Source organism: Eumetopias jubatus, unplaced genomic scaffold, assembly GCF_037043125.1.
Source record: "Eumetopias jubatus isolate StellerSeaLion01/CBP00866 unplaced genomic scaffold, mEumJub1_p1.0 scaffold_2, whole genome shotgun sequence".
In the NCBI taxonomy this organism is placed as follows: Eukaryota; Metazoa; Chordata; class Mammalia; order Carnivora; family Otariidae; genus Eumetopias; species Eumetopias jubatus.
In genome coordinates, this window is record NW_028274808.1 from 44,941,209 (window position 1) to 44,967,950 (window position 26,742).

The 26,742-nt window shown below is 50.2% G+C and overlaps 1 protein-coding gene across 2 annotated transcripts in view; it reads right to left on the reverse strand.

Moving 5' to 3' along the window:
* LOXL2 (lysyl oxidase like 2) overlaps window positions 1-19,302 on the reverse strand; it is a 59,771-nt gene extending 40,469 nt beyond the window's left edge. For both annotated transcript variants that reach the window (XM_028114323.2, XM_028114319.2), the window contains exons 1-2: window positions 18,948-19,302; window positions 11,677-11,852 (exon numbers count right to left, since the gene is read on the reverse strand). In XM_028114323.2, coding sequence (XP_027970124.1) covers window positions 11,677-11,852; window positions 18,948-19,302 — 531 coding nt within the window. The remainder of the gene's footprint in view (window positions 1-11,676; window positions 11,853-18,947) is intronic.
* Window positions 19,303-26,742: the final 7,440 nt, after the last annotated feature.

The following is a 26,742-nucleotide window of genomic DNA, read 5'->3' on the forward strand; positions in this document are numbered from 1 at the left end:
AAAATGTGACCCTCAGCACCTCAGCTACCACAGTGGGAGAGGGGACACGGCAGAGCCACGTACCCTTGTCTTGATGCAAGGTAGCATCTCTTCTGCAGAAGTGTGACAGTGGGGGGGGGCAGCCAGGGGTCTCAAGGATGTGGGAAACGAGGTTTAGAGAAGAGAAAGTACTGGAGCAAAGTGTCCTCGCCCTTACTCTTCCACCAACTCACTACTTGTGCGCGCGTGGGCGTGCGCGCGCACAGGATGCCGTGCCTCTCTGTGTGGGTCTGTGTGTCTCTGTATGTCTGTGTGAGTCTGTCTGTGCACCTATGCGGCGCAGGAAAGGTCCAGAGAGGGACTTGTTCTCTCCAAAGCCTTAGAAAAGTGGTCAGGGTCTCTCCTTCAAAATGGAATGTCTTCTTTTCTCCCTCCACGGAAGCAACCCCTTCTCATTCCGTCAGGTTCAAATTCACTTCAGTCATTTATTTATTCATTCATTCAACAAAATACAGTCTCTGCCCTCAGTGGACCTTGAAGGGTTCCTCCGTCTGCCCCAACCACAGGGCTCTGTCTTTTCTCTGAATAACAAAAACTGCGAGGGCCCTCACCAACCGATTCAGTACACGGCAGGCTCTGGGCTCACTCAACTCCCATGACAACCCACAAGCAGGCCAATGGTACACTCATGTTCCAGGTGAAAAATGAGAAAACTTGGCAAGGTTTTGCAACTTCTCCAAGCTCACAGAGCCAGGAAGTAGGTAAACAAGGGCGAAGACTGAGTTCGGACTCCAAGCCTGTGCTCCGGCCTGGGGACCGCTGGTCTCTGCCCTCCCACTCAGCCCTGTCCAGGGCGAGGTACTGAGTTGACCCACACGGGGCAGGGGCAGGGGCTCGGCCTTCTGGGTGGTCCCTTTGGGGCCTGCACGTTCGAAGTCCATCCTGTGCTCCGGTGGGAGGAGCCCTGAGTCAGACCAGAGTGTACGTGAGGGGAGAACTGCCTCCCAGCTGCTCTTGGACTGGGGCCAGGGGACAGCAGGGAAACCTTCGTGGCGCACATTCAGGGCTCCCTGCTAGCTAACGAGCTCCCATAGGCCGCTCAGACACTTCTGTGCAGGAAAACACACACAGACACACAAAACTTCCCTCCTTACTTCACTGCTGTGGAATCTCTTCCATAACCACAAGGCTTACGTTTTTTTTTTCCTCAGAAGTTCAACTCCAAAAGAGAAGAGAAGATGTGAAACACTGAAACATAGACACATTTTTCTTTCTTTTCTCACAAAGGGCTCTCTAGACTTGCTGGTTTTACATTAAGACCAACAGCCCAGAAGCTGGTAATGCATCTGGCACATTTTCAAATTAAAATTAAAGTCTGAATGCTGTCTCTCTTGCCAGAGATAAGAATTCACCCAGATCTCCAACAAGGCCTTCCTCCAAGGAATTCACAGAACCTTCTAGACTTGTCCTGCTCAGAACTCATCTCATTCCCGGCAGGGCTCGAGCCCTGAGAGTGATGATGAGCCACTTCCAAAAGGGCAAATCAAGGTGCAGGGAGGTGGGGACCTGCCTTGCTTCAGCCAGGGGGCTGGTGGAAAGAACGGCTGGTGCAGGAGCACCAGGGCAGGCCTCCTAGTCTTGTGTCTGCACGACATTTCACATTTGCAGCATCTGTGAATGACTTGCAAAAATTCCACAATGTGACAGTCTGGGGCTGTCGCCAATGAGGAAAAATCACCAATTTTGAAAGTCTAGTTGAAGATTGCATCAGGTAAAGATACAGCGGGAGGCAAGGCAAGCAAGCAAGGCTATAAAGAAGTACTTCACCATCTGAAAGCTGGACACTGGGTGCAAAGCCCCCCATCCCGGGAGGCATGTTTGTAAGGGCCCCATCTTGGCCCAATTATCTACCTTCCCTCTGCTTTAGAAGCTGTCCTTGACTATCAGCCAGGCCTTCCCACCCGAGAGGGCATCCCCGGAGGTGTCGAGGAGGGAGGACAGCAGTGCTGAGATGCACGAGTACACAGTCATCCCCACGAGAATGCACGGCTGCTTCCACACACGCTCCGCTTGCTTAGCAAGCCGCATCCCTCTACTGCTGATGGCTTCCTGCATCTTGCTCTCTAAGCCCTCAGCTGCCTTTATTCAGCCATTTCAAAACCTGGCGTTCCAGACTGAGATCCATTTTCCCAACCACCAGCTCGGCACCTTCCTCAGCATCTCAAACCAAACACATCCAAGATACCCTTAGCCTTTCCCCCGCTCACTAAGTCAGGCTCCCGCCCTTCTAGCTTGCAGACCACAAGGCTCACCTGCGTTCTGCACCCTCCCCTCCTCACGCCTACCGCCCGGCCACCTGGCAACGCCTCGTCTAGCCTTCCGTCACTGCCCCATTCCCATCTCCATCTGCCAGGCAGGTGGCGATGGGAACCGTGGGAGCGGAATGGCTGGGACTCTGTCACTTCACACAGGCTGAGCGTCTCCCCGGGATGGAGGACTCGCGGACCCGGTCCTCCTCTCACACCACCTCGCCCACTATGTAGTCACATCTTGCTCCAAACCTTCCCCTGGCTCCCCAGGCCTTAGGCTCCCTGGTCTGATCCACACCATGCCCTCCCTTCCCTTTTTCCAGCCAGTGACCTTCCTCTCTCACTGCCAGGACATCGCTCCTTAGTGCCCAGCACTGAACCTCCCTGCAATTCTCTCTTCCTTCTCTCTGAGTCCTATGACCTACAGTCCCTACGGGGACAATGTCATTCACGCATTTGAACCATGTCTGCTGAGTGCTCCTGGCACCATGTGAGGCCAGGGACGCCCAGGCCAACCCAACACAACAGTCTCTTGCTGTCACTCATGACAGGAAACAGCACCATCTCCTCCATGAAGCCCCCTTCCCCAAATATCTGGTCCACACAGAGATTGGATTTCTTTATTCCCCGTGCATCTGAGTCGCTCAGTTAGTCCTTGACTTAGACTGACCACCTTGTACTCTGATTATTTATCTTTCCAGTATGTTTTTGCCACCTCAGAATTGTGAGTTCCTGAGGGCAGGATGGTGCCTTATTCATTTCTGTCTTACCATGGCCCCTAGTGCCAGACATGACACAGAGTGGGTCTTCAAATATTTTTGGAATGAACCAATAATAATTTTTAAAAATCCGATTACAGGAATTCGTCTTAGCTGAACACCGAGCTGCCAAGCCAAAACTGTAATAAAGACTCCCTTTATTCTTTGTTTAATGCAAAATAAACAACTAGGCAGTACTTGCTTCTCTTCACAGCATAAGCAGTACTTGTGTGACTTACGGATGGACAAGCAGAAGGTCTACGCTCTCTCCGTGCGCCCCCTTGTCATCTGGGCTATTGACACCCCTGCTTGCCTCTCACCATCTGATGCTAAGGGAGTTACTGAGATGACTTAAAAGCTGATCTGACCCTCAGCACACGTCTAGATGGTTTAGCTAAGTGGGTATCATCTGTAAACAGCATGAGGCAAGTTGTAATCGAAGAATCGGGCCACAGTGTAGTTACCTCCTTTTTTTTTTTTTAAGATCTTATTTTTTTATTTGACAGAGAGAGAGAGAGCACAAGCAGGGGGAGTGGCAGGCAGAGGGAGAGGGAGAAGCAACCTCCCTGCTGAGCCCCCCTATGTGGGGCTCGATCCCAGGACCACTGGGATCATGACCTGAGCCGAAGGCAGACACTTAACCAACTGAGCCACCCAGGCGCCCCTGTAATTATCTCCTTTTGATGATCAAATCGGGAATTCAGAGAGTAAGGAGCCTAAGCAAGAAGTAATATTCAGGGACTTCCACCGGGTCAGATGGATGAAGGGGAAGAGAGAAGGCATTGCCGTGATTGCTGCTCCTTGGCTCTATGCGACAGACACCAGTTGGGTGGGGGTGGTCTGGAAAGCTGAGGTCATTCTGAGCCACCAGAGGAAAAACCCAGCCGTCTGTTGGGGCCCTCCTCCTATAAACCAAGAGCCTTACAAGGCTGCTGGAAAATCGAAGGCTCTGTATTGCATTTTCCGACCTGAGGGTGCTGGGGTGGGTAAGAGAGACTGCTTCTTTGGAGAACAAGCGAGCCCTGCTCTCTGCAGGAAGCTGGCGGGACACCTGCTCCTGCAACCTTGTCCCTCCGACCCAGGACACCTGCTCCTGCAAACTGTCCCTCCGACCCCCTGGGGGAGCTGAGGCCACAGACCAGCCAAGTCCCGGGCCAGACTCCCAGCTGGGGTACCTACTGTTTCTCAGGGTAATTACCACCATGGTAACAAAGGCACGATTTGTGGAACTGTCCTTCACTACTAGATGGTAATCTCCAGGAAGGCAAGGCTGTCCACTTCAACAGTCTCTTTATTCCCAGTGCCTGGCATCGCATCCTGTGCTCGATTAAAATGTGAATGCATGACCACATCCGACATCCAGCTAACTCAGCAACAGCCTCATGGGGATGGATGGGGGTGGATTCTTGGCACTGACCCCTCCGGCCTGGTTGAAGTGACTCATTCGAACTGCTCCAGTCCACTGCAGCCCCACCCTAGCCACATGAGTGGACCACCCTACAGAATGGATCCCCCAGCCAGGGTAATGAGAGTCTCCTGCTCACTTCTCCCATCTTGCATCCCTTCCATATTTAATCTTCCACATTCTCTCTCCTCTCCCTTTCCAAACTGCCACAAATTTCCCATCCAAGTCACACGTTCGAACTTTGAGTCCATATGCTGTCCATTCATTTATTTCATCTAGGATAAATGATAATGCGACTTACTTATTTCATCTAATAGCTGAGTACAATGTTGCTTTTTACTTATTTCACCTCACACACAATTATAATCAGATTTGTACTTTTCAAAGAGTTGTGTGAACAACACCCTGGCCAGGAATCAGGTTCCCAGGTTTGTCAGGATGTGCCTAATTTCAAATATCTTGTTCTGTTACCCGCATAAATGCCCTTTTGCTTTTCAGATGCTATGACCTTTTTTTAGCTGGGAAAATAGGTCACCCTGGAACTACTTCTCTTGTATTCCTTGTGGTGGCTGGCAATCCCTGACCACATAGAGACTCAAGAAACAGACTGATGGAATGTTAATACCAGACAGGATCTTATATGTACATCCTTTTGCCCAAACTCCCTGTGAGCTATGAGACGAACCCAGTGCAGCTATAGCTGATGGTCCTATTCAACGGGTCAGCAAGCTTCCACACAGCTCTTCACTCCCTTGCTGGAGCACCCTGCACAAATTGCCCACTTGCTACCATTTCTCCTCCTGCCACAGAGGGAGGCCATCCAGCTATCCTGCAGACATCAGGGGAAACAGGACTGTATTTAGGCTTGGAGGAACTCCCACCTTTGAAATTGCAGAGATGAGAACAGACCCCCTTTCTTTCCTAAACCACCCAGTGCAACCTGTTGCACCCACTCTCTGCTGGGGGGGGAGGCAGGGGCAGGGGGACACTTTCGGCTGGAAAGTTCTCAGACCTTCCTAGAGGTCCCAGATGCTGGTGAGATAAGGCTGCTGCTGAGAGGGAAAACTTGAAGCATCCTGGAAGCTGTGGGTGACTAATACAAACCTGGACTCCTGGAATTTTAAGAATTCACACCAGCCTCAGCTCCTGTGGTTAAGAGAAGAAAGCGCTTTTTCAAGTCTCCGTGCCCTTCCAGAAGGACGTGAGAGCGTGGAGGGTAGGGGTCCCAGATTCTGGCCTCATTGTCCCTCTGGTGGTCTCTCCAGACCTCAGGGCTGCCTCCTGTCACAAGGAGAAACTGAGGATTGGGGGCCACTTGAGGGATGGGCCCCAACTGAATCTCACAGCCTGGCGGTTTCCGATCATTTCTGGTAACCTAACTGCCTTTGCCAAAAAAGCCTTTAAAAAACAAGTATGGAAGAAGGTGGTGTGAGCGGGTGAAGAAAAGGAAAAGATCTGTATGTTCCCTGATCTCACAACACATGGCTCCAGCCTTGAGCCCTTCTATGAGCACATGACTTAGCAATGTGCAAAACAGCCAGTGTGGAGAGGTCTACTCAGGAGGGCATCTGGATTTGTAATCTCTTCTTATCTAATGCTTTTTCCAACTTGTCCACTGCCACAGACAGGAAGCAAAGCCTCTCAAGTTAAGAGCCTCTGAAATCCTGGGAGGTTTAGTGGGGGCTCTGTTTCCTAGGTTTAAAAAAGATCCGTTTCCTTGGAAGCAACAGTATTTTGCATTGCATGCTATGGTCCTGCTTGCCTCTTTTTTAAGAAGGTTTTGAGGATTGGCCTCCGACTCATTTGCCTTATGAGAATGCTATTTGACAGTCCAGAGACCCAGGAAGGGTTAGGCACTCCGGACACACAGCTGAAAATCTCAGTCTCCGCCAGATAGAACTCAGGGGTCCTGCCTTCAACTCTGGGGTTTAAGAGAGGCTCCAGAGCAAGATGTAACTATACAGTCTGTGCCAGAAAACCAGAGAACCGAGACTCTCCCTGGTGAATTTTGTGGATGCCGTGAACCAAGCTTGGTAGATTGGTAGGGCTAACCTACTGCAGCACTTTATAGTCTGCTAAGCACTTTGACAGAAAGCATCTGAGTTTTTTCCTCTCCAGAACATTTAAAACTCCCTTGTAAATGACGAGTGCATGCTGTGTCATTTTGATGGAGAAACCATTGCCACTCTGGCTTCCAGACTGTCCTAGCTGGAAGGGACAGAATTCAACCAGCTCATCTTAATGAAGAGAATAGACATGCCCAGTGTTCTGGCTGCTGGCCAACAGGTAGCTCAGGGTCCAAACCTGTGAACTCTCCCTTGGTGGGGCCATTCACATGAAGGAGACATGCTGCGTCCCTTCTTTAGAACGGAATTCATGACGTGTCAAAGAGCCCCCGGGGATGCCCCAAGCAGATGGAGGAGTCCACTGGAAGCACAGTTAGCTCATTGAGTGAAATTCATCAGCCAGGCCCCAGGGCTTAGTGATTCATGCCTCTGGCATTCCAAAGTGGGATGAACTTGGTCTAGACCGATGCTCAGTTTTCTTCCACTCTCTGCTTGGGGAATTCCAGTGTGCTCCGGAGAAGGCACAAGCCTATGAGGGTCACCTCGAATGGTCTGTGATCTGCCCCCAATCTCCAGGAGTCAATGAGGATGGATTTTAGAGATCCTGGCCGTACTCTTCAGAGTAGGGTGGGAAGAGATGGGCTGGGAGGGTGGGGGAGGTGTCCTCGTCACATTCATTAGGCCACTCATTGCACCTGGGGTTATAAGCCACAGAGAAAGCATTAACTGACATCTCATTTTGATCACACTCCACTCTTGGCCACTTTTGAATTTATGGACCCCAAATTGGGGAAGTCGAGGGAGGGTCTTAGTGCTCACACTTGGATGTGGAAGAATAAGGGCAAAAAGTCTGCTCCTGCTTTCAAGGCTAAGGTTGGGCGGGACCAGAGAAGAGGCAGGGAGAGAGCCAGAGGACACAGCACACGCACCAGCAGGCATCCCTCCCGTGTGCGTGCGTGCGTGCGTGCGTGTGTGTGCGTGTGTGCGTGCGCATGTGCCTGTATGAGAGAGACAGATGCCGATTCACACAATGGTGTGCACTGCCAACAGCCAGCTATGGGCACCCCCTGCGTGGGCTGGGGGTATTTTCGTAAATGCAGAGTAACGAGGGATCTTAGAACTTGGCAATCACCTCATCCTGCTTCCTTCCCAGGGTAGGAATCTGGCTGCACATTCCTGGCAGGAGGTCATCCCGTTCCTGCTTGAATGACTCTTGTGACGGGAGCTTGCTGTGAACACTGTGCTACTCGCACTGTGGGGCGGACCTAAGTGTTACAGAGTTTCCACAAGGAGCTGAAATCTCCGTCCCAAAATCTCCATCCCATTACCTTCTTACCCATCCTGGTTCTGGGTTAGAATAAATCACACATCTTCTCCATGGTAACACTGCAGATATTTAGAGAACCCACATGGCTCCCCTCCTCTCTTCTTGTCCCCATATCTTCATTTCCTCATAGGATATGGTTTCCAGACCTGTCTCCATCCTGCTGGTCCATTCTCTGGGTGCCCTAGCTAAGAGATGGCCCCAGATCTGAACCCTGCGCTCAGTTCTTGATCTAAAAAACAAAGAGTTTAGGGGAAGAATTCTTCTATCAGTGCATCAGTGCACATTCATGTTTTGGGGTTTTTTTGTTTTTGCTTTTTTTTTTTTTACCACCACATCACAGCTTTGGCTTATATAAAGTTTTTAGTCAACCAATCCCCTTCAGGGGTTTTAAAGATATAATCAGTGCTTTTCATTCACTCTCCCTGGCTTTCACTCTATGGCTGATTTTTTTTTTTTCCATGAACCTTGATATAGGACCTTCTATTCATCCCTAATATATTATGGTTTGGGCCTATTATCTCAACTTACTGAGGTTTTTCTGAATCTTGTTCAATAATGTTCTAGTCCAGCAATCCCTTCTAGTTTTGTGCCCCCTACAACTTTTATCAGGGCCCATTTTAATCTCCATGTGAACGTCTGCTGTTGGAGAGGCAGGAGCTGGGCCCCAGGAACTACGGTTTGAGACCATCTGCTGTGTTCGCGGATTAACCTGCAGTCTTCCCAGGGACCATTAGTCATCGCACCGTGGCCCCACCTAACTGCATGTCCACCAGTCTACATCTCTTCCTCTCATCCACAAACGTCTAATAGAGGACATTTCTGTAGCCAAGAGGAACGACTGCATGACTTCAGCTATTGACACAGGCTATTACATGAAGTATTTCGGAGAAACTTCTCCACATCCCACAAATATCCCCTGTAGGTGGTCTGGGCGGCTCCCTACCCATCAGGCCAGCTCTGACAGTAAGCATGAGCTTTAGCCACAAAGTCCTAGATGGAGTGGCAACTCTCAAAGTTTCTCCTCAGACATCCTGAGATGTAGGCCCTTTCATGACCTACATTCAGCTGACAGCAAAGGGAAGAGGTTCCAGCGGACCGCTCATCAGTTCAAAGTTTCCTGTGTCTGTGGCTGGACAGGAACGCTCCCACTGTGGCTCATGGTAACCACTCTGACTATATGACAGCAAGAGGGAGGCCCTCTAGGAAGCTGCAAAGTGTGGAAGGTGGTGGGAGTCACCCCACCCTTCAAACCCCTCGCCCCCCCACCACCCCAGTAGTCCTTGCTGGGTTACCGTAAATTCATTTAGGGTCTAAGCTCCTTGCCTTGGAATGATCCTCTAGCTTTCCAAAGGCATGCATCTTGTCTTCTCAGGTTATAACGGCCATGTTTTCTTTCCCTAATGGTGTCCCAGACCATGCTGTGTGTACAGCAGGCACCCAAAAAATGTCCAGAATAAAGACAGGTACTAAGCTTTTATGGTGGACTCTTAGCACTTCCAGAATAAAAACGCACTTCTTACTATATTTTGGGGGGGTCATTTCTCTGCCTATTCTACCCAATCAAGGGTCTGCTTTTTCTAGGAGCCAGATTCAATAAACACTTTCTTGCTAAAGTGCCACGCTCTTTTTCCAGAATCATTTTTTCTAATGGTAGATGAAGTCTTTTCATTCTCCCATCCCCAAAAACCCACTGACACAGTGGTCCACCTTCTTTTTATTCAAACCACCAATGACTTTCTTATGCCCGGAAGCCTGGATCTTCACTTGACAATCCAACTGTATTATCCTGAGGTTCTAGGCTGAACAGAGGCCCATTAAAGATGTTACAAATAAGCTCATTTTTCTACTAAGCAGGGCGATGCTGTAAAGGAATGATTTGCTTCTATGTGCTTCTTATCACTGTTTAATTTGATATTTGATCCTGGGGGATTCTTCACCTATGGGGATGATGATCTGTGGTATGCATTCCTGAGAAGAAAATTTAGGGGTTGGAGACACTGTTCCTATCAGGTACCTAGCACTATTTCTACTGGATACAATGGTGAATTAGATAAACCCCTACCCCCCAGGAGCTTCCAATCTCATTAGAAAGTGGGTGCTAATGATCCCGTATGAGGTCATAAGGAGCAGAGATGGAACGTGTGAAACTGGGCAGGACAAGCCCATCCTCCAAATCACAGACTTTACTGTAAAGCGAAGCTGTCATCGATAACTGGAAAACTAATGCACATTAGCTCTTTGACAATCTCTTCTACTTCTCCCAGATAAAATAGCAGCATTTGAAGATTATCAGCTAGAAGCAGTCTGATCCCGCCAGCTGAGAGAAAGCTGGAAATCCTTTTCCCTGCTATAATGCAGGCTTGGACAAGTTCCCAGCATACTTAGTGTGCTCTAGGAACATATGAGAAAAGAGTGGGACAGTGTGAGTCATGAGAGGAAAATGTAAAGACCACAGTCTGGGGAGAACTTCCTCTGGAGCCCAAATAGGGCAATTTCAAGTTGCCTTTCTTCAGCACTGGTTCTGAGGTCAGCTGGGGGCTAAAGCACAGTGAAGGCTTTTGGCTTGGCTTCATGGCAGATCTCACAGCGCCTTGGGGGTGACATCCAACGTGTCCTTGAGGAGGCTGCCTACTCCACCTGCCCTAAGCCCCACATATCTTGTATGTAAAAGCGGTGTCATAAATGTTTGTTCGTTTTGTTGTTTGGGTGAACTTATTGAAAAGCTAACTCTGAAATGTAGCCATAAATGTAGAAGGGTCACAAGCCCTCTGGCCATTTCCAAATGCTGACTTGGGTCAGGCTGGCAACATGAGAATCATCTGAGAGCACTTTCAAAACTAGTCTGGTCCCCTGGGGGTAATTCTGATTCAGGAGGTCTGGGGTGAGGCCCTAGTATGTGCGTTTTTTAAAAGTGATTCTGATCCCCAGCTAGATTTGGAAACAATGGTCCTTTGATAGCCAGCCTCCGAGATGGCCCCCAATGGTCCCCACCTTCTGCATTCACACCCTTGGGTAATCTCCTCCCACACTGTATATGGTTGGTCTATGTGACCAACAGAATATAGCAGAAACGATGGTCTATCGCTTCCAAGATTGGGTTATGAAAGGCTGTGGCCTCCATGTTTTGCTCCCTTTCTCTCTCTTGAGTCACTCACTCTGGAGAAGGACAACCATGTCTTAAGGACACTCAGGCAGGCTATAGAGAGCTTGTGTGCAGAGGACCAGAGGGCTCCAGATGACGGCCAGGAACTAAAGCTGACCAACAGCCGCATGAGTCAGCTTGGGACAGGGCCCCCAGCCCCAGGTGACCTCATGAAAGAATGTGATCATAGTCAACCAGCTAAGTCACTCCTGGACTCCCCACCCTCAGAAACTAAGTGACATCATAAAGGCTATTGTTTGAAGCTGCGAAATTTGGGGGGTAATTTGTTACACGGCAATTGATAACTAGTACATCTTTCCAGCCCAAACCACAAGCTCCTGGGCAGAGCACAGAGGGGCTTTGGTGCCCACCCTCTGTAGCTTCCTTTCACATTACTCCCACATTCACCTTGTAGTCTTGGGCAGTACTGATCTACTTACCCCGTTCATGCCTTGGGGCCTCTATGCCTTCACCCAAGCCATTCTTTGTGTCTGGAATGAATGCCCTTTCCCCACTGGTGGTCTCCCCTTCTCCAGAAATCCTCCCCTCAGCCCCCCTGCCCCAAATCAGGTTGACTTGGGTCCCCTTGTTAGCATTCACACACTCTTCTTGGAATCAGTAGGTGAGAACTGAGTTACATGGAAGAAGGAAAATATTCATTGTGGGAGTCATCAAGAGCACAGGACTTGCCTCTATGTGGTTGACCAACGAATTGTCGAATTTGAAACCAGGAATCCTTTTGTCACTGCACACCACACCCACGTCTTCGGTGTGCTTGCAGTCGGTGACGCCCCAGCCATTGGAGGAGCAGGCCGCGAGGGTGGCCTCCTTGCCCGTGCAGTAGATATTGTCCAACCAGATGGGCCCTGAAGGAAGCAGAGAAGAGAGAGACCAAGCGCTGCGTCAAAGTTGGCTTGAGTCTTTGGGCATGCCAATGTCATCTATAGAGAGAGACTTCTCTAATTTTGGCAGTTATTGTGGTCATCAATTGATTTTTAGTATGTTCGAGATACTGGATATCACTCTAGGGCATCTGGGTTCCCTTTCCAGAGTAGGCAGCTGACATGATTTGGGGATGTGCTAGATTGAATGTGGTTTGGACAGAAACCAGATTTGAGCCCAGATGTCACGTGGTTAGTAGAACAGGCAGAGATTTTGGATACTAAGCTGGGTTTCATTCTGACAGAGCCACTTAGCCATATGACCTTGGTCAAAGCCCCTCTTTCATGTCAGACACCTCAACTGCAGGGCTGTGTACAGATTAGAGATAATACATGGCACGTGCCTGTTTGTAGTTGGCCAATCATTACTCAAACAAGGTAACAATGATGACGATGGCAATTTTAGTTAGACTGACATTGCTGCAGGCCAGACTCACCTTCCATCTGCGGCAGAGGCTGAACTCTGACCCCTCAGGGAAAATGTAAGCTATTCTGCAACCCAGGGTTTGGAGTTTTTAAGGCATTTTTCATATGTATCACCTCCCCTGACCTCCCCACACCTCAGGGATAGTCATTCCCACTTCCCAGACACACAGCTCTGGCTCAGAGGGCAGCTCATCCTGCAAGGCCACCCCTGGGGCCCAGAGCCTGGTCCATTCAGTGCTCTTCTCTCTTCCTGATGTTTCCCAGCCACTGATTCAGAGATGGCCCTGCTATGCTAACCCGCAGAGTCGCCCCCTCATGTTTCAGAAGTCAGGTGAAGGCAGGGCTGGGAGGCCCTGTGCAATTCTGCTCGCCTCCTGTGTCTCCACCTGATTTGCACTCAGTAGAAAATTCAGCGTGCTAAGTGCTAGAGGGTTTGTCACAATGAGATGCCACCTCACACCCATTAGAATGGCTACTGTTGAAAGGGCAGAAAATAACAAGTGTTGACAAAGTTGAAAGAAACTGGAGCCCTTGCGCACTAATGGTAGGCAGGAATGTAAAATAGTGCAGCCACTATGGAAAACAGTATGGCGGTTCCTCAAGAAATGAAAAATGGGAGACACAGGCTTCCAGTAATGGAGTGAAGAAGTAACAGGCATAAAAGGTCCAGCACAGGGAACAGAGTTGATGGTATTGTAATAGCGTTGTGTGGTGACAGATGGTAGCCACACTCGTGGTGAGCACGGCATAACGTACAGGCTTTTCGAATCACAATGTTGTACACCTGAAACTAATTTAACGTGTGTCAACTATACTTCAATAAATAAATATTTAAAAAATAAAAATGGGGTGGGATGCCTGAGTGGCTCAGTTGGTTAAGTGACTGCCTTCGGCTCAGGTCATGATCCTGGAGTCCTGGGATCGAGTCCTACATCGGGCTCCCTGCTCAGTGGGGAGTCTGCTTCTCCCTCTGACCCTCCCCCCCTCATGCTCTATCTCATTCTCTCTCTCAAATAAATAAATAAATAATAAAATATAATAAAAATGGGGTTACCATACAATCCAGCAATCCCCACTTCTGGGTATATACCCAGAAGAACTGAAAGCAGGGTGTCAAAGAGATATTTGCACACCCACGTGCATTATAGCATTTCTTCACAATAGCCAAAAGCTGGAAGCAACCCAAGTGTCCATTGACAAACTGTGGTATACACATACCCTGAGACTATTACTCAGTCTTAAAAAGGAAGGAAATTTTCTAACACAGGCTCAACATGAGTGAACCTTCAGGACATTGTGCTCAGTGAAATAAGCCAGTCACAAAATGACAAAAACTGTATAATTCTGCTTAGATGAGGTACTTGGAGTAGTCAAGTTCATAAAGATAGAAAGTCGAATGGAGGTTGTCAGGGGCTGGGAGGGGGAGCATGAGGAGAGGTTGTTTAATGCGGATTGAGTTTCAGTTCTGCAAGATAAAATGTGGTCTGGAGATTGGTTGTACTACTAATAGCACATTGAAAAATGGTGAAGATGGCATAGTTTATGTTATGTGTATTTCACCACAATTAAAAATCATTTTTTTTAAAGTGCTAAAGGGTGGGGCGCCTGGGCAGTTCAGTTAAGCATCTGCCTTCGGCTCAGGTCATGATCCCAGGACCCTGGGATCGAGCCCCACATCGGGCTCCCTGCTCGGTGGAGAGCCTGCTTCTCTCCCTCCCTCTGCCCCTCCCCCAGGCTCATGCTTGTTCTCTTTCTCAAAAAAAATAAATAAAATACTAAAAAAAAAAAGTGCCAAAGGGCTTTCAAACTATTTTTGTAAGTACCCCTGCAAAATGAAAGGAAACAAAATCTAACGTCTCCTTTTGCTCACGGCTCTAGGCAGGACTTGACAGGATAATGGAGCCAGATAACCAGGGCTCAGACTCTCTGGGCCTGGGCACCACGTAACTTGGCCAGCTACTTAACCAAGCCTGTTTCCCATTTCTAAGGTGAAAACAAGGATCCCCAACAAACAGGTCACCATGGAGATTCGATGAGATAATGTATGTACCTAGTACATGTTCAAGCCCCTTTCCCTTCCTCCTTCCAGCTCATCAGAAAAACAGGGAATCCCGCTGTTTCTGCGATGCAAGGAAAACGCAGATACAAACACTCCCATTGTAGAGACGAGAAAACCAAGGAGAATCTGAGGTTCTTCGAGGTCAGGGAGGACGTGGGGCTAGTCCCTGACTCTGGGGCCCTACTGAGATGGGTCTGCTGTGACGGATGGCTGGTCAGGGCTCGAACCAGAGCGCCTCAGACGCACTGTGGGGAACAACAAGCTGAGTGAAAACATCTGGGCTGAGGGTTTCCAACTGGTTTCTCAATTTGGCCTCGCCTCCCAGCCATCAAGCTCCTCAAAAACATATGGTCCCTAATCAATTGCTGCTTGGACAACAAACCAATGTTTTTCTTACTAAGTACTAGCAACGGAAAAGACCCTCCACATTTGCAGCGGGGCCTCTTCTTTGGAACATTCTGTGGCAAAGCTGCTGAAGGGACAGAGATGGTGAAAAGAAGCAGGGCCATTATTCCATCTGCAATGAGAGAAACCACCCCAGCTAAGGGGAGGGGAAGCAGGACAGCATGCAGCAGAAGGGACCACGAGGAGTTGCAAAGCAGACAACTCTCCGCCCTGCTTTACTCTTTGAGAAGGAACATTTGAAATCAGCTCCCTGGATGCCAAGGGAACTAACTTCCCCCAAAGAGCTGTTTTCTTAAGTAGCTTTAGCTCACCGCCAATGATCTTACTCTTGACAGATTCTCACTAGGAATTGTTTTTTTAAGGTTTTATTTATTTGAGGGAGAGAGTGAGTGAGCGAGCGAGCGAGCGAGAGCACACGAGCAGGGGCAGAGGGAGAAGGAGAAGTAGACTTCCCTGCTGAGCAGGGAGCCTGACGTGGGGTTCGATCCCAGGACCCCGGGGATCATGACCTGAGCTGAAGGCAGACGCTTAACCAAATAAGCCACCCAGATGCCCCCTCCTCAGGTATTTTTTTGTAGATGGTGGAAGTGTAAATTTCTACATAGCCCAAGATAGCATCACCGGGCATGATATACTAATTTAGCTTCATTCCATGACAATATTTTCCCCTGTATGCGTCCTATCATCTAGAATGTTCTGATTGCAAAGCAGCCAACTTTGGCTCTGCCTGCTGGGATGCACGGTGGGCTGGGCACAGTTCGGTAGACACCATCTCAGAGCTACTAGGAAAGTGGCACTTGGATTGTAGATGCGGCTCTAACTTTGGACACAAAAAGCCAGCCAATCAGAGGCCAAACCTCATATCTACTGTCTGTTCATTCACTCTTAAGAAATGCTTCTCCTGACGAAAGGAGAAATGTATAAACCAATCCATAAACCATTTGGAAGATGGAGATCACAAATGAAACTCTGAATGCCAGAGTGTTCCCTGAGTTGTCAGGACAATTGTTCAACTTAGAACCTCTGGGGCCCCACTGTGGTCATCTGCTGGCTTTGTCGCTCTGATCTGAACAATGGGGGGTGAGGGGCAGCGCGGGGGCGCTGGGGAGGGATCAGATCTGAGCTGAGGTCTGAAGACAAGCAAAGGAGAGCAATCATCTAGGCTCAGGTTTCTGTGAGACCCATCCAGAGGGTGAGAAATAGAGCAGCTGTCCCCTCTAGAACCCTCTGAAGGGGTCCATGAGTTCCCTGAGCTCAGAGACACTTTAGGGGAAAAGAACTCTTGACAGTCCAGGCTGGAAAATCTGGGAGGCCTGGGTGCTCTCCTGGGGCTTCATTACTACAGCCTACAGGCGAGGGGCACAGGTGATAGAGTAAGTGCTTGGCTATGGTGTTCCCAGTGCACGCACGGAGCCGACGTGCAGGTTAAACTCCTTCCACGGGCACACAGCCCAGGGCACTGGTCACATTCTCTGGTCCCTATGCCAAGGACTGCCTGCCAGGTATTTTCAGTATTCTCCTCAATCAAAGTGAATTAATCAGCTAATACTTACTGATTACCTAACATGTACCCAGTGCTAAGAATCCTAACCTGAGGGGCACCTGGGTGGCTAAGCGTCTGCCTTCGGCTCAGGTCATGATCTCAGGGTCCTGGGATTGAGTCCCACATAGGGCTCCCTGCTTGGCGGGGAGCCTGCTTCTCCCTCTCCCTCTACTGTTCCCCCCTGCTTGTGCTCTCTCGTTCTGTCAAATAAATAAAATCTTAAAAAAAAAAAAAAAGAATCCTAACCTGATGCTGAAGAATTCAAATACCCTTTGTATTTAAAAGACCTCTCATGATGCAAAAACCAAGTATCACTTTATATAGACAACATAATCCTCGAAGTCCGGGAGACAATTTTTTTAGCATTTGCTTCTCTCTTCATCTTTGATATTTCTCCTTCCCTAAGTCCTGCTGGTTTCAATATCCACCCAGATGACCCTTCCAGGACTCTTTGGTCTATTGTTACTATAGCTTCTCTCCGCAGCATCTTTCCCTGGCCCTACGTCAGCCACTCTCCCACGATCATAGCTTAGGCCTTGTCATTTCTGACAGTGACACCCCTCCCCAGTGTCCATTTCAACCCTTCTGCTGTGCATCCACATCTCCACCCATCCCCAAAAATGTTTCTAGCATGCTCCTTCTTGTATTGCAATCTCCACCCTGACTGTGACCCCAGCAGCCCTCCACACAAGTCCCCCCCCGCCCCACGTAGTAACCGTCCCACTTACCCAGCCCAGACTCCAGGGACCATGGTTTCAATTGCTCCCTCGCACACTCCCTTTGCTCCCTTGAACTCTTCTCCCGTCATCCTCCTTGGGTGGCAAAGTCTGAGCCAGGTTAGCCCACCTCCCCGGCCACCCCATGCCCACACTTATGCAGGTGAACTTGGATGGGGAAAAAACCACACCCATCTAATCTGATGATAGGTAGACTTTAAGTCTGGGTAGAAATAAAATAAAGCGGTCACTGGAAAAACCCCATAGTCATTGGGAAGTACTTGTTATAAAATACCTAGGCTTGAGAGCCTGGGATTGAAAACACAAACCTGACAGATGTTACCTCTGGATCACTCAGCCAGCAGAATACATGGAGATGCAGAAGTGTGGAGACATGTCCAGAGGTTTCTGTTTTTCATTTAAAGCAGGCTCCATGCTGGGCGTGGAGCTCAACGCAGGGTTTGAACTCACAACCTGAGATCTAGACTTGAGCTGAGATCAAGAGTCAGATGCTTAACCGATTAAGCCACCCAGGTGTTCTGACAAGTCCAGAGTTTTGTAAAGAACACAGGAAGTGGGTTTAAAAGCCCAGCATTTGCAGGGCACCTGGGTGGCTCAGTCGGTTGGGCGTCCAACTCTATTTCGTCTTGGGTCGTGATCTCGGGGTTGTGGGATCGAGCCCTGTGTTGGGCTTCTCACTGGGTGTAGAGGCTGCTTGGGATTCTCCCTCTTCCTCTCCCTCTGCCCCTCCCTGCCTCCCCCTCTCAAAAAAACCCCCCAAAACCAAAAAACAAACAAATAAACAAACAAAAATCAGCCCAGCATTTGCTAACTCATCTTTGCTGCTTTAATCTCGTCACTGCTAGGGACCCCCAAGTAGGCTTCAGAGAACAATTTACTCTAAGTGTGGTCTCTTGGTCTGATTAATCCCACAGAGCATATTCAACTGCATGGAGGTAAGATACATATGATATTAGCTCCCTTTTTCCTATAATTTCTAGAATAACAGAAACCAAGGGTTAGAAGGGACCATAATAATGATCTATATCAATGACTCCCAAACCTGGCTACATATACGATCACTCGGGAGGCTTCCAAAATTTAGTCCTAGACTCTAGCCCAGACCTTAAACCCACAATATTACAGGTTAGCATTGCTCCCCCAGCCCCCCAAGGACTGAGCTCAGGGTTCTCGGTTCCGGCACCTGCCCCCCACTCCATTCAAAGCTTTTACCAAAATATCTTTTTTTTTTGTTTTGTTTACATATATTGATTTGAACTCGACAAGGGAAAATAGAGTAGGCCAACCAAAGTGAAAAACCCAGAGCAACTCTGTTCCTGTCGTGGATGAGCCCAGAACAGCGTCTTAGCATTAACAGTGTGAAGGCTACATGAACAGCACATTGGGGAGAGTCAGGGAACGTTGGCCTATGGGGAGCCTTTGTGCGAAAGAACAAAAGGCACCCGTTTGAGGAGGGGGAGACTGGAAGAAAGGCGCCCCATCCCCTGGCTCACGCGGCCCCCGGGCAGGATGCATGTGGCCCCGGGTAGAGACGGACTTCAGCCATTAGTGAGGGTCACAAACCGGTGTGCTCGGGCCAAGAGGAGGCTTTTCCAGGATGCAAGACTTCCTGCGCTAACACCAGGAAAGACCCGGGCAAAGTGGGACGGCTGGACCCTGGCCCCCTTCCCAGCACCCGTCTGTTCCCACCTTCCTGCCCAGACCCAGGAGGCTGTCCAGAGGCAGGATTATGGGGACCTGACACTTGACAGCAACTGCAGCTTCCTTTACCAGGCGAACCGCGCGCAGGACCGCTCCTGCTGGGGTTTCCAGAGACACTAGCACTCGGTTCCAGAGCACAGAGCCTTTACCTTCCCCCTTGCCGTAGGAGGAGCTCGCGGTCCAGGCCTTGGCCTCCACATATCCCAGCTCCCGGCAGACGACGTGGGCCGCGTGGATGGAGAAGTCGTCATCACACACGGTGCCCCACTGGCCGTTGTAGTACACCTCCACCCGGCCCTCGCTGTGCTTTCGCTTCTGGCCGGCCAGGCGCAGCTGGATCTTCACCACGTCTGGTGGCACCTGGGGCCGGGGGTACTCAGGGGCCGGCTGCTGGAAGTACTCGGGGTAGTGGGGCCAGCCCTCATACTGAGCCAGGCCCAGCGACGGCAGCAGTGAGAGCAGGGCCAGACAGCCTCCGAGGCGCCAGCCTCCACGCATCTCCATCCCCGGCCTCTGGCTGAAGGACCTGAGCGAGGGGTCGCTGGGCAGTGAGGGGCGACAGGCAGGAGCGTCCTGGAAGACAGGGAGGGATGCAGGTGACAGGGGGTCTACAAAACATCCAGCTTAGTATTTAAAGCTCTTCACCTTCTGGACCCCGACCTCCTCTCTTCTCCCACCTGAGACTCCAGCCGACAGGTGTGTGAATCCCTACTTCTGCCCACCCACCTTTCCCTAGCTCTGAAATGCTTTTCCTTAGTGGGGCTCCTGGCAGGCACAAGGGCACATTCATACTTCATCTGAGCAGAGTTCTCTTTTTTAAGATTTTATTTATTTATTTGACAGAGAGAGAGAGAGAGAGAGAGAGAGCACAAGCAGGGGGAGCAGTAGAGGGAGAGGGAGAAGCAGGTTCCCCGCTGAGCAGGGAGCCTGATGCGGGGCTCGATCCCAGGACCCTGGGATCATGTGACCTGAGCCAAAGGCAGACACTGAACCAACTGAGCCCCCCAGGCGCCCCTTGAGCAGAGTTCTTAAAAAGCCTATCTGCAGAGATGTGAGCAGAGTTCAGGGGAACGAAGGAAAGACAGCATGATACCCGGGGCTGGCACCACAGGAGACCTGTTCCCATGCCAGCTTGAGAGGGGCTGGGAGGGAGTGGTGGCCAGTGTCAGAGAGCACGGCCAAGCCTGTTTGGAGCTGTGGCTTCAGGGAAGGTTCTTAAGGCCAAACCACAGCCACAGGAGTAGGAGGAAAAAGTACCTGACCTCTCTCCCTCTCTCCTGGTCTCCTGCTCTCTTTCCGGTTGTCTCCTACTGGGCAAGCCCACCCTGCCGTCCAAAGCCAAGCCTGTATGGGTAGGCCTCCTGCGGCACAGGGGATGGTGGGGAGGGAGGGCATCAGGTGGAAAGGGCAAGCTGAAGGCACCCAGCACATTCTCCGTCTTCCTGCCCACCTCTGTACAGCTGGTTCCCCAGGGCCCAGGCCCGTTCCCGCCTCTGTCATGCCATATCCCTACGGAAGTGGCCTCCGGGGTTCTCTCCTTCCCAGGTGGGCTCATCATCTAGACATGCTTCTCAACCTTTCCAGACACCTCCATGTCCCCAGGTAGGTTACAAACTTCTCAAGGGCAGGACTTGAAGCTCATTCTTTGGCTGCTCCAGAGTAAACATTACAGGTTCACGGACGTGTTTATTGAATGAGAAGGTGATCTGGTTCCAGGGACTGAGCCACTGGTGAGGTATGGAGCTTGAGAGCACTGCATGGAAGGAGTCCCGTGTGCACTCTCTGGGCATTCCTGTGTGTGGTGTCCTCCTTCCTTTGGGACGTTAGCTGACCCAGACAGAAACAGCCTCTTCCGGGGGCACAGAGCACCACAGGAAGAACACCACGTTTGACTAACACGGGCTGCTCTTCTCTCTGCACACTCCTAGCTAGGGCTCTGCTCTCAGGCTGCAGGCCCTCAGACACACCAGCATGCTGCCCACCCACACCCTGACCTCATTACACTGTGTGCTCGGGACCGCACGACGGGCGAGGCTGCTGAATGCGGAGGTCAGTGGCAAAGTCTCCTTAAGAAGCCCTCATGCAGGGCCTGTTTTTAGCTGAGCTGTGGTTTCTGCAAGCAGCAGCCTCAGACGGTCCCGATGCCAGTGATGGCCTGGGGACAGTTCCGTCCCTTTTCACGGCGTCTGTCCCTGAGGGGTGCAGGGGGCTGAGAGCAGTCTGCTCTTAGCACAGAGGGGAGGCATAAAGCTCTTCGTGGCGAACAGGAGAGGGGCTGAGTGGCCTGTCCTCAGGCAGGGGAGGACCAGACAGCAGAGTGGGGGGGGGGGGGCACACAGACTCTAGAGCTAGACAGCTTGGGTTTGAATCCTCATTCTGATTCTTATCTTCTGTGCAACCTCAGGCAAATACTTAACTTCTCTGTGCCTCTCTGTGTTTCCTATCTATAACATGGGGATAATACTATCTAGCTCACAGAAGTGTCATGAAGATTGAATGAATGGCACATCATAAGGACTACTGGAGCATTTCCTAAATGAAAAATTTAAATTCTTAAGACTGTGGTCACCATACCCAGGTGGAGACTACCACTAAGAATTCCACAGTGAGGATTATAGCAAAAGATAAGTACTTAGGTCATGTGTCCTGGTCCTTCCATAGTCCAGAGAGAGGGAATACTAACTTAAAAGGACTGTAGGTGTTTCCCAGGAGAGGAAGCAGTCTTGGGATGTGGGGCCCCAGAAGCAAAACCGGGACCAGCAGGTGGAAGCTAAAAGTAAAATACTTTCTATTTTAACCCTGTACAAAGGGTTAGGTTAATCGTATTCAGTACATCATGGCACCTCACCATCGAGGAAGGACCAGATAATGGCCCAGAACTGTCAGCATGGCCAGGCAGTGCCCAGTCCCCCATAGTGGGCTCGGGGCAAAGATGCCAGTGCTTGGGGGCCAGTCAGGCCCGAGGACTGTGGAAGGCCCCCCAGTTTCACTGGAGATCCACCCATCGTCATCATGTGACTCACGAGCAAGGCCATAAAGTCACAGGGGTTCCTGCAATAGCCCCTTTCAGGCACAGCCTGGCAAATGAGCAGTGTGGCTCTGAAGGGAAGCATCCTCACCTCCCCTGGTCACACTCCATTCCCATCAGAGCACATTTGCCCCCACAGGCTTGATCAACTATGCCTCACTAAAACCTCGAGGCCTGGTGTGAAGAAGGCAGGGATCATGATTCTTCTACAAGGGAGAAACTCAAGAACCAGGGAGGATTAAGGGCTTCACTGGAGTTGCACATCAGTGCAAGCAAAGCCAGAAGTAGAAATCCCAAGCTACCAAGGCATCAACAATCCACCAGCACATAATAGGAAAGGCCCAAATTCTGCCTGGGGCATAGAAGCCTCTATAGTTTGGCCCACACCTACATTCTTGGCTTCAGTTTCAACGACCCTTCTCTCCCCATTCTCACTCCAGATCTTCACAGGTCACCTGTCCAATCATATCAGCCTCTACTCGGCAGAAGCTTTACACCTAGATCAATGTGCCCCTGGCCCCTCCCTCTCCGCTTCCCTCCAAATTGTATATGTCACAAGCCCACCCATTCTTCAAGAAAACCTTCCCAGGTGCTCCTGTAGGGGCTAAAGGTGGGCCGCTCTAAGATGGGCCACTCTAGCATGAAGATTATTTTGAGTTAAAAGCAATCAAAACCCAGCAGATTCAGGAAAAGCTCTTCACCTCCCCCTCAACTGCCTAAAAAGAATTTAGATAGAGGACTTGCTCCAGGAAGGGAGCTGAGGACCTGCTCCAGGAAGAGAGCTGAGGACCTGCTCCAGGAAGAGAGCTGCCACCGTAGAGAACTACGTTATGATGCGAGCCGGGTGCGGTAGACAGGGAGGAACCTGGCAAGGCCTGTTTGCGCCAAGTCCTGTGGTCCCGCTGTTTCTGGGGGGCCGAACTGGCCCCCCCTCCCCAGCATTTGTTTATCAAACATTTATTTTTTTATCTTCCTGTGAATTACATTCCTTCCTTTGAAGTTCCAGACCCCTACCTCCTTTCTTTAGTTCAGGATGACATACGTACCTCATTGTGCCTGCCCGTCTTTGGAGTTTCCGTGTCCGTGTAGATTCCCTATATGTATGAAATTAAATCTGATTTTTCTCCTGTTAATCTGTCTTGTGTCAATATGACTCTTAGCCCAGCTAGAAAGGCCTTGGAGAGCAGAGGAAATTCTTCCTCTAATCAGAATGAATGTCTTCTCTGATTTCCTTTAAAATAGCATTTTGTTTGTGCTTTACACAATTAACCTTCCCAGGGTTAGTTAACTCCTTGAGATGATAAAGAACTCACAAGTGTAGTTTTCATATGCAAACCAACCAATCCAGAGCCCTGTCCTCTCAACTACCTCCTTACCAAAAATCTCATACTCTGGGTCACTCTGCCTCTGCCCTAATCACCCCAGGGCCAGGTACCAGACAACTTGAGAGAGCCCCTCGGCCCCTGAGTGAGCTGAAATCATTTGACCAGCCAATCCTGAACCTGCTTAGCCTGCTTCATAGGCCTCACCCATTCCTTCCTGTGACAGTCACAAGAAAGGCTCTTACCCACAGTTTCCCCTCACTCCCTCTGCCTGTGACCAACCCTGGTGCTTCCCCGTGTGGCCGCTTATTGTGTGCCTTGCCTCCCGTTTCTAGGAATCAGTGAGTATAAACTTCTTCCTTCATAACGGTTTATTTTTTTAAGCGGCCCTTTTTAAAAAGAAATCTTACTCTCTGCATGTGCCTATCTCCACACTGTTCCACCCGTCTTCTTGGATTCTCCAATCTGTGGGAATGGCCAGTGTTCAATTTCTAAATCTTTCCTAGAAAAATGCTCCTGAATTTTTTGTTTCTTTTGTGGAGACTTCTGCTTCCTACTCTGGGGGATTGTAAAGTATTAGACCCAGATGCTTCTCTCTTCTTTCAAAATTAACTTTTATCCTTTTTTCTTCTGCAAAAGTTATGCAAACTAGTGATAAAAATCTGGATAATGCAAACAAGTAAAAGGAAGAAAATAATTCTCAACATCACTGACGGAGGGAACCATTACCAACACTGTGCTATGTACCCCTCCATCCTTTTTTTGTATATATGTATAACCTTTAAAACACTGGAATAATTTTCTACATACTTGCTGTGTAAACTGCGTTTCACAATTACCAGTATATTGCAAATATTATGCCACTTTGACTTTTCCTTACAAGATTTTTATCGATGTATCATAAAATTGGATAATCTTATCACAAAATTTTTTACTGCTATAAACATTGTGGAAATGAATATCCTTGTAGCTAAAACTCTGCACAGTCTTGGGATAAATTCCAAAAAGTAAAATTGCTGGGTCAAAGAGCTGGCAAAAAGTCAACACTTTTGCAAAACTATATTAACTGCTCTCCAGAAACACTGCCAACTTGTACATCAGCCAGTAGTATGTAGATTTCCTCACAAATTCAAAATTCTAGCTATGACCAGGTTTTCAAACCTTTCTCCATCTGATAAGCAGAAAAGGGTATTTTTGTTTTAATTAGCATTTCTTTTGTTACTAGTGAGGTTGAGTGCCCTCTGCCCCCATTCTTATTGGCCATCTGCATTTCCTTCCTTCCTTCCTTCCTTCTCTTTCTCTCCCTCTCTCCTTCCCTCCCTTTCTTTTCTTTCTCTCTCTCTCCCCCTCCCTCCCTTTTTTTTTTTTTTTGAAATTCTCTCTTCATGCTTTTTATCCCCTTTTCTACTGAATGTTCGTCTTTCCCTTGTGGCTTTGTAAAATCCATTTTTCTCATTGGCATCCGAAGGGAAAAAACTGCCAGGTGACAACCAACGTCCAAAGCAAAGCCTGGGTGGGCACAGAGCAACAGGGCCTGCGGTCTCTCCTCGCGCTGCCTCTCTTCGAGGCCAGAGGCCTGGCCTGCTGCTCCCAAGCGCCCTGCACTTGAGCTCGGGTTCAGCCCCTCCTCGGCCTGAGAGACCCCAGCTGCCTGGAGCAAGGCGGCCCGCGGGGAATCCGTCCAGGGTGGTCCCCGTTTTTGGCCACCGCCGGCAGCCTGCCGCGCCCCGCGCCCCTGATGCCGCGGGTGGAACGGAGCCGGGCACCGGGAGGTCCAGGTCCGAGCTGCGGAGGGCGGGCCCGGGCCTGCGGGCTCTGCGCTCCTTCCCCGGGGCGGGCGCGGCACTCGGTCGCGCCGCCCTCCCAGCCCACTAGGGGCCCGGGCCGCCAAGTCTTCCGGGGCCGGCGGCGGCTGCACTCGGCCCGGCGTGGGCGCACACGTGAGCCCGCGGGGGCTCGGGGCGCGGCGCTGGGGTGACCAGGGTCCCCGGAGGGCGTGGGGGGAGGGTCCGCGCGCTGACCCGGTGGCCTAGAATCCCCGACCCCGCGGCGGCCGCGCTGGGGCCAAACGGGGGGCGGTGGGGGGTGGGGGGTGGTGGGGGGTGGGGGGCGGTGGGGGGTGGGGGGCGGCGCTGCCTGCGGGGCCTCTCCGGGAACCAGGGCCGTGCCAGGTTCCGTGGGAGTGGGTGTCCCCTCTCTGCTCGCATTGCCCACGTGTGTGTCTGGGGGGTGCCGTTGGTGATCTGGCACCGGACACGACCCCCAGGCTTAGCCCGGTGCCTGGCGCATGTTAGATCCTTATTTTAGAAGATTTGGGTAATGACAGGGTACAGTTGGCTCAGAGTAGACCCATCCTCATTCCTGGAAGAGGGGAGGGGGAAGGCAGAGCCCAGGCCGACCGCAGACCTTCCAGATGGTGGGTGAGAGTCACAGTTTTACTTATAAACAACAGACCTCACAAAGGAGCTGGAACAGAGCACCAGGCAGAAGTTCTGAGATTATACTTACCTTGGCACGGCTGTCTTACCCCTAGAAAACCATTTCCCCTTCTTGAGTGTTTTTCTCTGTAAAATAGATATATCGTTCTGACCTGTGATAAAAACGTATTCGGCCAATAAAAACAGTGGCAAAAGCAGCGCAAAAACTTGATCCCCTTCTCCTTACTTTTCCCTGGGAGGTGAGAGCTCCTTCGTGGCCCCAGCTGTCTTCTCCAAACCCAGCTCTCTCATACAAAGCCATTACTTTCATGTTTTCTGGTGCCTTGTGTGAACTCCCAGTTGTGGGAATTCAGAGGACAGAGGTGACCGCAGTCAAACCTCAAGAAAGACTCCCTCTACTTTCTGCCACTGATGTAGCTAATGTCTCATATTGCATACAACTTGTTCCAGAAAGGATCATTAGAGCAGGTGAATAATGTCATTTTTTAATTGAACAGTTGCAGGGTTGGGGACTGAATTTTGGTAGCTCCTGCAGTTTGGCTCCCTTCTGTGGATTTTTCCTCTCAGAGGAGGTGACAGATTAGAGTTCGGGTGCAGAAAACACGCCCTCCCTTCTTTTCCTGCAAGAATGGAGGAACAGCCTATATGGCCTCCTGGTTCCCGTGCGACATCTCCTTACTCAGCTCCTTTTAGTTCAGAGAAACTTTCTCACTTGTGCTATGTAAACGAAAAGCAGTAGTACGCTTAATGAGTATTTAACTGAGCACCTATTATGTACCCAGTGTGGAGGAGCTGCGGTGGGAGAGCCAGAAGAAATGGGAGGTGCTCCCATTCTTGTGGGGTGCGTCCTATCTCTCCGGAATGCGAGAACTGTAGGAAGAGAATTTACTCAAGTTTTAAATAGGTGGGCCCAGATTATGGGAGTGTTAGGAGTTATGGGTATGAGAGGTCCGTGTGATTTAGAACAAAATCAGAGGTTTTTTGCCAGGAAGGACCATGCAGGGCCATCTGAAAGGGGAAGGCCATGTCCAGGTCACTTAGCTAAGGGAGCAAGAGCAGGGAATAATTTGGAGCTCTGGCTTTCCAAATCCAGGACTCCTCCCGCTTGAGCACAAAGGTCAGGAGAGGCTATGGAAGGACGGCCTTGAGCCGGGCT